This window comes from Oncorhynchus mykiss, chromosome 12, assembly GCF_013265735.2.
Source record: "Oncorhynchus mykiss isolate Arlee chromosome 12, USDA_OmykA_1.1, whole genome shotgun sequence".
In the NCBI taxonomy this organism is placed as follows: Eukaryota; Metazoa; Chordata; class Actinopteri; order Salmoniformes; family Salmonidae; genus Oncorhynchus; species Oncorhynchus mykiss.
In genome coordinates this window covers 31,205,749-31,216,193 of record NC_048576.1, presented here as the reverse complement: position 1 = coordinate 31,216,193, position 10,445 = coordinate 31,205,749, and the positions used below count along the sequence as shown (strand labels likewise).

Here is a 10,445-nt window from a genome sequence, read left to right as displayed (position 1 = left end):
TACTGTTCTATTCATGTTGGTAATCGGTTCATAATAGCAATAAGGCACCTCGGGGGTTTGTGTTATATGGCCAATATACTGTACCATGGCTAAGGGCTGTATTCAGGCACTTCACTTCACGTCGTGCCTAAGAACCCCTTGGGTCTTATTGCTTATTTATGTCATGTATGTGTATTTTGTATGTGTATTTTCTAAATGATACATATTTGAAACAGTATGTTAAACTTTCATTGAGTCTCCAATATGGGATATATATTTTTGGGGAATATGAGATTAATTACTTGTATTGGCAATCTATTTGAATTAGCTCTTCAAATAAAATCATGACCATCCACATCTTATACATTATCATATTTGACAATAGGTTATGATCATTAAAAACAATCCAATCATAGCTTTATTAATCAGGAAATGATTTTGATCAAATTTGTGCCTTCAAGTGCTGTTTCCTTGCTTCGAGACCGTATTTCTAACCTATTTCAAGAGATCCAAAAGCAATCCTAGTTCTGTGGAATCTCAATCACTGAATAGGATCTAACCGAACTACTGCCTAGGAGGCATGTGCTTCCGCGTGTGATGCATGTTGTTACCGAAACCGAAACAAAAAAAGTGTGAATAAAGTCAGTATCATTTGCCTAAATTATTTAAGTTACTGGGTATAAACATATCACATAATCGTCACACAATTCACTGGCGACACTAAATCTGAAGAGGTTCAGAGATCGGATCGTCTTCCCTGTCAAGCATAGGTTATTCCTCGTGATACCATAATGTTCAGTGCATGGGCGCATTCATATTCTACAGCGCGGATGGCTTGACGGAGGATTTTTGTTTGCAGGATAGCTTGGCCGCAGTAGATTTTGCATCGTGAGCCATGGCACGAGTTTTTCCGCAAAAGTAATCTGAGAAGAACGAGGTTAGAAATAGGTTAAAATGGGCGGCACACTTCTGCTTGCGTGAAAGTCGTTACATGGACTGTACTGGTGAAAAGTTATACGGCAGATGGGGGAAGCAGACAAAGAGGAAAAAATGTAAACGACAGTCTGTTTTAACATAATACTGTCTCTTGCCATCGCAAAGGGATCTATCTTAACATATCGACTGAATAAGTGCCACAAACGTGGTACAATTCTTCAAGAAGGGTGAGCAGTTTACATTGCATTCAAATCACCCATATAATGTGTCCTGAACTTTTCAAAAGACAGTTCACATAACTTTTTTTTCTGAGGCTATTATGTCTGGAGGAAAGTACAATTGTTGTTGACTTTTGAAACATTGTAACATATCACAACGATAACATTGCTGTCTATGTGATTCCTGGCGGACTAAACTTGGTGAAGGAAGATTCTGATGAAGTTCCTCAAACTTCCTTCACCATGCATTGGAGTTTAGTCTGCTATGTGATTCCCTGTTGTAGTATAGGTTAATGATCTAAACATGAGACAAAAGCATACATGGCTTACCAGAAGTCAAATCATGCAATAAAGAATTTAGATTTGTTTCGTATCAAGTAAATACTTTTATTCAGAATCCCCAAACTTCTCTTTTATTTGATGACCAAAAAGTAACATCCATCTGTCAAGATAATAATACAATGGCCTTTACACACCTTCTGCTCCCCAAAGAAAGGATAAAGGATGTAGTTTTAGTTAGTGATGCTTTGAACAGTGAAAGCAAAAGGGTGGTGGTGAGAGAATGGTAGAGCAGAGAAAGGAAAGGGATGCCGTAATTGTAGATGTGATAATTGTAGTTGAGGTGATAATAACGGGTCTCCTCTATGTTGGGGAATTATTGGCCAACTCCACATCTATCTATAGAGGCTGTGAGAGGAGAAATGTTGTCAGTACAGGAAATACACGCAGTATATGCACTCAGTTTCAAATAAGTCTGTTAATTAGTTCATTAAAAAAACTGTGGTGTAAAGTACTTAAGTAAAACAAATAATTGAAAGTACTAATTAAGTAGTTTTTTGGGGTATCTGTACTCTACTTTACTATTCATATTTTTGTCAACTTTTACTGATTTTAATGATGTACTAATGATATACTTTTTACTCCATACAGTTCCCCTGACACCCAAAAGTTACTTGTTACATTTTGAATGCTTAGCAGGACAGGGAAATTGTCTAATTCAAACACTTATTAATATTAAGAGAACATTCCCTGGTCATCCCTACTGCCTCTGAACTGGCGGACTCACTAAACACATGCTTCGTTTGTAAATTATGTCTGAGTGTTGGAGCGTGCCTCTAGCTATCCGTAAATAAAAATAAAATGGTGCTGTCTGATTTGCTTAATATAAGGAATTTGAGTAGGATACTCAAGTAGGATTTTCTGAGTGACTTTTACTTGAGTCATTTTCTAATAAGGTACCTTTACGTTTATTGTTCTGTTGATCTAATATGGAACCTAATTAGAGGTCGACCAATTATGATTTTTCAACGCCGATACCGATATTGGAGGACCAAAAAAAAGCCGATACCGATTAATCGGACTATTTTTATTTATTTATTTGTAATAATGACAATTACAACAATACTGAATGAACACTTATTTTAACTTAATATAATACATCAATAAAATCAATTTAGCCTCAAATAAATAATGAAACATGTTCAATTTGGTTTAAATAATGCAAAAACAAAGTGTTGGAGAAGAAAGTAAAAGTGAAATATGTGCCATGTAAAAAAGCTAACGTTTAAGTTCCTTGCTCAGAACATGAGAACATATGAAAGCTGGTGGTTCCTTTTAACATGGGTCTTCGATTTTCCCAGGTAAGAGGTTTTTAGGTTGTAGTTATTATAGGAATTATAGGACTATTTCTCTCTATACGATTTGTATTTCATGACTATTGGATGTTCTTATAGGCACTTTAGTATTGCCAGTGTAACAGTATAGCTTCCGTCCCTCTCCTCGCCCCTACCTGGGCTCGAACCAGGAACACATCGACAACAGCCACCCTCGAAGCAGCGTTACCCATGCAGAGCAAGGGGAACAACTACTCCAAGTCTCAGAGCGAGTGACGTCACCGATTGAAACGCTATTAGCGCGCACCCCGAGTTGATAGACTTGAAGTCATAAACAGCGCAATGCTTGAAGCATTGCGAAGAGCTGCTGTCAAATGCACGAAAGTGCTGTTTGAATGAATGCTTACGAGCCTCCTGGTGCCTACCATCGCTCAGTCAGACTGCTCTATTAAATCATAGACTTAATTATAACATAATAACACACAGAAATACGAGCCTTTGGTCATTAAAATGGTCGAATCCGGAAACTAATTTAGAAAACAAAACTTTTATTCTTTCAGTGAAATACGGAATCGTTCCGTATTTTATCTAACGGATGGCATCCCTAAGTCTAAATATTGCTCTTACATTGTACAACCTTCAATGTTATGTCATAATTATGTACAATTCTGGCAAATTAATTACGGCCTTTGTTAGGAATAAATGGACTTCACACAGTTCGCAATGAGCCAGGCTGCTTGCACGGAATGCAAGAGAAATAACACAATTTCCCTAGTTATAAGAAATTCACATTAGCAGGCAATATTAACTAAATATGCAGGTTAAAAAATATATACTTGTGAATTGATTTTACAGAAAGGCATTGATGTTTATGGTTAGGTACATTGGTGCAATGACAGTGCTTTTTTCGCAAATACACTTGTTAAATCATCACCAGTTTGTCGAAGTAGGCTGTGATTCGATGAGAAATTAACAGGCACCGCATCGATTATATGCAACGCAGGCCACGCTAGATCAACTAGTAATATCATCAACCATGTGTAGTTAACTAGTGATTATGTTAAGATTGATTGTTTTTTATAGGATAAGTTTATAACCTTGTTGTTCCTAGGCCGTCATTGAAAATAAGAATGTGTTCTTAACTGACTTGCCTAGTTAAATAAATTCTGCAAATCGTTGTCCAAATATACAGGTTACCGATTGTTATGAAAACTTGAAATCGGCCCTAATTAATTGGCCATTCCGATTGATCGGTCGACCTCTAAACCTAATAATACTCAAAATAGTTGTATTGCCAATGCAAAATACTAGGTGAATATAGATAGAGCTCATTCAAGTTCCAGAGTTCAGATAGGGTGAGCCGTGCTTTGTACTGCACACCTGGAGCTCAATGCTCCCACTTGGCAGGTATTTCACCATAACTCCATTGTCCGGGCACACACTCACAAACACACTGCACAACTGATCCCTCCCCGGAGCAGAGGTGGGGACAGGTGTGACCCCTCCGGTTGACATGACACATCTGAGCAGTGTGATTTACCACAGAACACAGGGCCACAAGAATGTTCTGTGAATACTGAATAAACTCGTAGGCCTAGGATTCATCCGCAACATGTCCAATGTGCAAATGTAGCTTCTGAGAGAAAAGGAAGATGGTTGTTATAGTATTTGAGATGGTGTGCTGTAGCAGTTTATTGTACTTAAAGAACGACTGCCCCTAAAAAGCAAATAATCCCTTTGAAAACGGCCTATGTGGAATCGATATGAGTCAGAAACAAAATTGACAAAGTGTAAATAGGATCATTTGGTTCATAAAGTCAGTCTTGTCTAAAGCAGAGTTTGGAACCTCAGTGTATCAGTGAGTAAATGATTACAAATATATAAACAAATCATGGCCCATTTTGCCAAGCTCCACGTGCAATTCGCCCCTCCGCCCACTCTGCTTCCCTTCATTGAATGGGGCTCCGTTGTTTCATCGCCCCCAACGCGTTCCAAGGACGGCAGACTGAAAATCCTTATACGGATTGACCATGCCTGGTGAGTATAACCAGAGATCCTGGAATATAATGACATCTCTGGTATAATTTAGCTAGCTAACGACGTTACATAACGCTATTGCTGGTTATGTAGTTAGCTGCAGTTGTTCAAGAGATGTCCAGTTTGTAGCCGAACATGCATCATAGAGAAGGTCAGCTAGGGGACCCTCAGACTCACGCAGACATCCCTCGCTGTGAGCCGTCCTATAAATGGAACAGGGAGAACACTTGAATTAGGTTGGTGACATTTGACCTGGTCAAAGGTCAAAAGAGTTTAGAGGTTTGTCCCAATTCACCTTTGTAACCTAGCCTGGTGGAACCAGCCTGATCGCTGCATATACCATTCTATTTCACTTCACTGATCATGATATCTAAAGTGAAATAGAAAGGTGAATGCATCGATAAGGTTGGTTCCACCATACTAATCACCATAACCACCATTGATAATCTAATCAGTGTCTTTGATACGGGATCAGAAGCTGATCTATGCTGCCATGCCCATCAATGTGGGACTGAAGGTGATTACTAATAATACAGTACAGCAGAAATGTCCAGTATTTGCAACACCCTTTTCATTCCATACGTCACTGATGAACTTTGCCTCAACTCTGCCTAGTTCTACAGATGGAGAGGACTTTAGATGCGTTTGCCAGTCGCCAGTCTCGGTCGTTTGATGGGGAGACCATAATTGGGTAGGTATTATCTGACCTGTTCTAACTTTAACATAGTACCAGTTTGTGTGTCAGATATGACCTATCCTAACTCTAATTGGTAATAAAACAGTGACTATGTGTTCACAGAAACATGTATGGAGCCAGCACATACACTTGCAAGATTATGTGATGAAGTCGAGACTGACAGACGGGCTTGACACTGATGTCTCTAAATGGAGATACCTGGCACTCGGCATTAAAATGTTACTAGACACTAACTTTTACTTGTATTGTCTTTATTATTATTATTGAATTGAATGGTATCAGTCAATATGGGGAGGGAGAAACCCTGTGTATTCTGCACCAGGATCAAGGAAGGAACTCCTGTTATATACGATACACCACACAGGGCGGTATGACCACTCTGACATGAGAGGTGCACCTTGTTATATTAGCAGAACATCTCTGGTATAACAACTGCAGCTACCTGCTTCAATGGTATTTTGTAAAGGGTTGTTTATTCTACATGAACCTGTTACTACATTTAAAAAATGATCAAAACACTAAGTTTAGAATATCTACATAAATTCAGCAATTGCATTCTTCTCATATTGCTCTGTAGGCTACTGACCTATTCAAAGCTTCCTCCAGCATATCACCATACATCTGCATGTATATTATTTAACTCAACCTGCAGGAGGTTTGTTTGTGGGGATTGAGTGGGGTGAAACAGCTGCGGGAAAGGTTCTGACAGATGGGTGTGTCTTGATGGCGTGAAGGACACACCCAAGAAACACACACATCAAACCACAACCCCAAGCCGACTCACGTTTGGCTTCTGTCATGGGCGCCAGCATTTTTTGAGGAGCAAGCCAAAAAACTAGGTCAAACCAGTAGGGTTTGCTTTTGTTAATTAAAGCGAAAGGGTCATTAATGATGATTTATGACTAATATGTGTTTAAAAAAAATATTAAGTGGCTCTAAATGTGGTCCCTCCATGTGTGATTATGATAGATGCATACATGGTGGATGAATGAACACAGACGGTTGTATGATTTACAACAGTCAAGCCAATGCTTCCCCCACAGAGAAAGTTATTTACTCTGACCAAAAACCATATCGCAATTTATACTGAAAATATACAGTACTTTCCTCAGTATTTCTCATCTCCCTTGACAACCGAAATAGAAAAAGTGTTCATGTTAGTTATCTCTGTGCATTTGAGCGTATGATTGAACTTGTCCTGAGGGACATTACATTAATTCTAAGAGAAAAAAAGTTCTTATTTGAAGACGTTAATAATATAGGTCTTCTAAATAACCAAATTCTTGAATAGGAATGTAATGAATTCATGAAATGAAAACATAATTTAATCAAACATGTTGCGTCTTCCTCAGGATTTGCTATGTCCAGTTTCCTGGGTGTGAGTGTTTGGTTCTTGCTTGTCCTTCACTATGTGGCTGCAGTGATGGACTGCCACCCGGGTTGTCGCTGTGAAGTCGAGAGCTTCGGCCTGTTCCACAGCTTCAGCCTGACCCGGGTTGACTGTAGTGGGGTGGGCCGTGGTCATGGCCTGGTGGTCCCCATCTCCATCCCCCTGGACACCTCCTCCCTGGACCTGTCCTCCAGCTCCATCCACACCATCGCTGACTCCATGCTGTCTGGGCCGGGCTACACCACGCTGGCCAGCCTGGACCTTAGCAACAACCTCCTCTCCAGGCTCAACAGCAGCATCTTCTCCAGGCTGCGCTACCTGGAGACCTTGGACCTGAGCCACAACACCCTGGAGGAGCTGGCCCCCGGCTGCTTCTCTGGCTTGCCCCTGGCCGAGGTGGACCTGAGCGGCAACAGGCTCCAGGAGGTCAACCTGGAGGTCTTTTCCAACAAGGGCCACGGTGCAGGACCTCTCAATGTGGACCTGTCTAACAACCTGCTGAACACTGTCACGACTAGGGATCCACAGGTGCTAAGCCCTCCTAATGTTCAGAGCCTCAGTCTGGCAGGGAATCGTCTGAGGGCTGTGCCCAAGCTGCAGGGCCTCCCTCTGAGGTCTCTGAGCCTGGACGGCAACCCCATCCTCAGCATCGAAAGGCACAGCTTCACAGGGCTAAGGGATCTGGCTTACCTGTCTCTCAGTGGACTGTCTGAGCTCACCTCCATCCAGCTCCAAAGTTTCAGTGAGCTGAGCAGCCTGCAGGTCCTAGACCTGTCCCACAACAGCAGGCTGAGACCACTTAACCCTGAGGTGTTTAGCGGACTGGCTGCCTTACAGGAGCTCAACCTGTCTAACTCAGGGGTGGTGTCTCTGCCCAGCAACATTCTCCACCTCCTGCCCAGCATCAAAAGCATCGTTCTCAGGGAGAAGGTAAACTGTTGGAAGACCCATAGACAGGTGCAGTTCCACAGACAGATAGGAGGACAGTCAACAAGGGGGGAGGAATTGACCTGTGATGTCATAGGAATTGTTTTATGAGTCTGCCGGCCTTAACAGGTTGGTCAAAATGAAGAAGGTGGAGAAGCAGTGAGAGCCTCACAGTGAAATCAGCTTATACAGTAATTACACTATATTTCAAAATTCAGTCCTCAGATTTGTGCATCATCATCAAGGGTTGCACTCAATTTCAAAATATAGCTTTTGTTCCACTGCTTCAAGGGAGTGTGCAATAAAATACCAGTGTAGAACAGTGGCCATGGGCTAATAAATGATGCTGGCAACTGAACTAACCATCTTGATAACATGACGACGTGTGATGATTTACAAGGACAAAGTCAGAAATGATTACCTGAACTTGTTTTGTAGTTTTCAATCCCTTTTCTATTTTTTAACGAATTCAACTGAACTAAATAATGACAACTCATACAGTGTTATGATGCATTAATGTCCATCAGACTTATAATGTAATAAACTGTTTTAGAGGGCCTCATATTGTTAAACAGTACAACAATTTCTGCTGGCAGATAATACCTTTTGATTACTTGACAAAAAATGTTTTTAATAACATTAGAAATATGTTTTTGCAACATTTTCTACAGTATTGCCTTGGACATATATTGTGTTGTGTATATGAAGTCTGTCAACTATTGTTAATGACTGAAACAGAGACATGTATTTTGAATAAAATGGATGCAACACAATTTGTTCCACACCCTTTTCTGGTCTCGCAACACAAGGTCCAGTGTGTGACTGATTCACATAAGGTTTGTTTCATTCTGTACAGTCAATAGCACCATGTAAAAAATGTGAACGTAAGAGAGTCTTGTCACCGTTTACAGAGTTGAGGAGCGACTCACCAGCGAGCTGTTATGTGGTCACTGAGGAGGCGTTTTCACATTTTAATTGCACTGTCATGTAATGATGTCACACAGTTCAGCTCTTCTCACTGCTGTGGTTTAGTCACTGGATGTGTTGTGTCTGTCTTCAGATTGTGTTAAGAGCATGTTATAGACCTAGTTTTAGGATGAAATTTGGTCTCAAGACTCAAATGCAGTTCCACTAATGCGGGAAGTGGAGAACGGGGTAATGTAATAGTGAGACTGTTAAGAAAAAAAGACGAACAAGCTTATTCTTGTTATTACCTGTTCTTTGTTTAAATCAGAGGAAAGGTTGAAATAGATTAGGTTCAAATAAACTCTGATCCACTTGCCTCAGTCCAATCTCAAATAAAATGTTGCATCATCTTCACTATTGTTCCTTTGGCTAATAGAAACAGGCAAGCTGGCCATGTTTGACAATCATTTTGACACATCCCCTTAGTTGTAGAGATGAATGAAGAGTTTCATTCCAAAACACCATATATCCATTTTCAGAAATGTTGGTAAATTAGCTTTTATTGTTTTAAGGAAATAATGAAATAGAGAGTGGAAAAAACACAATCTAATCATAGCAGGATTTACACAGTCAAATGTAACAGATAATTACAATTTTAATAAACAACTGTACAAATGCTATGTTTGTGACATCAAAATTTTAATGTAAATATAAATATAAACAGTGAATTTGGAAGGTATTCAGACCCCTTGCCTTTTTCAACATTGTGTTACGTTACAGCATTATTATAAAATTGATTAAATAAAAAAATGTTCCTCATCAATCAACACACAATATTTACATAAGTATTCAGACCCTTTGCTAGGACACTCTAAATTAATCTCAGGTGCATCCTGTTTCCATTGATCATCCTTGAGATGTTTCGACAACTTGACTGGAGTCCACCTGTGGTAAATTAAATTGATTGGACATGATTTGGATGTCTATATAAGGTCCCACAATTGACAGTACATGTCAGAGCAAAAACCAAGCCACGAGGTCAAAGGAATTGTCCGTAGACAATTAGCAATGTCGGAGCAGCATAGACTTAAAATACTGTGAAGTAGAATAGAATACCGTATACACACATGCAAATGAGTAATGCAAAATATGTAAACATTATTAAAGTGATTAATGTTCCATTATTAAAGTGGCCAGTGATTTCAAGTCTATGTATATAGGGCAGCAGCCGCTAAGGTGATAGTGATGACTATTTAACAGTATGATGGCTTTGAGTTAGAAGCTGTTTTTCAGTCTCTCGGCCCCAGCTTTGTTGCACCTGTACTAACCTTGCCTTCTGGATGATAGCGGGGTGAACAGGCAGTGGCTTGGGTGGTTGTTGTCCTTGATTATCTTTTTGGCCTTCTTGTGACATTGGGTGCTGTAGATGTCCTGGAGGGCAGGTAATTTTTTCAGACTGTTGCCGTACCAGGCAGTGATACAGCCCAACAGGATGCTCTCAATTGTGCATCTGCAAAAGTTTGTGAGGGTTTTAGGTGTCAAGCCAAATTTCTTCAGCCTCCTGAGGTTGAAGAGGTGGTGTTGGCACCTTCTTCACCACACTGTCTGTGTGGGTGGACCATTTCAGTTTGTCACTAATGTGTATGCCGAGGAACTTGAAGCTTTCCACCTTCTCCACTGCAGTCCCATTGATTTGGATAGGGGGTGCTCCCTCTGCTGTTACCTGAAGTCCACGATGAGGT

General features: G+C 40.3%; 1 protein-coding gene across 4 annotated transcripts; it reads left to right on the top strand.

Annotated features, from left to right (window-relative positions):
- The first annotated feature begins 694 nt into the window (after positions 1 to 694).
- Positions 695 to 9,431, top strand: LOC110537440 (tsukushin). 4 transcript variants are annotated; one of them, XM_021623488.2, is made up of 4 exons: positions 695 to 1,142; positions 4,743 to 4,783; positions 5,399 to 5,474; positions 6,833 to 9,431. In XM_021623488.2, exon 4 carries the CDS (start codon positions 6,841 to 6,843, stop codon positions 7,906 to 7,908), a length of 1,068 nt encoding a protein of 355 aa, XP_021479163.2. In that variant the 5' UTR covers positions 695 to 1,142; positions 4,743 to 4,783; positions 5,399 to 5,474; positions 6,833 to 6,840; the 3' UTR covers positions 7,909 to 9,431. The 4 variants fall into 4 exon arrangements, with proteins under 4 accessions (XP_021479163.2, XP_036793287.1, XP_036793288.1 ...); XM_036937392.1 differs by having other exon boundaries at positions 4,656 to 4,783; XM_036937393.1 differs by lacking the exon at positions 4,743 to 4,783.
- The last annotated feature ends 1,014 nt before the right edge of the window (positions 9,432 to 10,445 follow it).

Bases quoted from the DNA above. Each gene is read 5' to 3' on its own strand.
- LOC110537440 (XM_036937393.1), top strand. From the start codon at position 6,841: ATGTCCAGTTTCCTGGGTGTGAGTGTTTGGTTCTTGCTTGTCCTTCAC.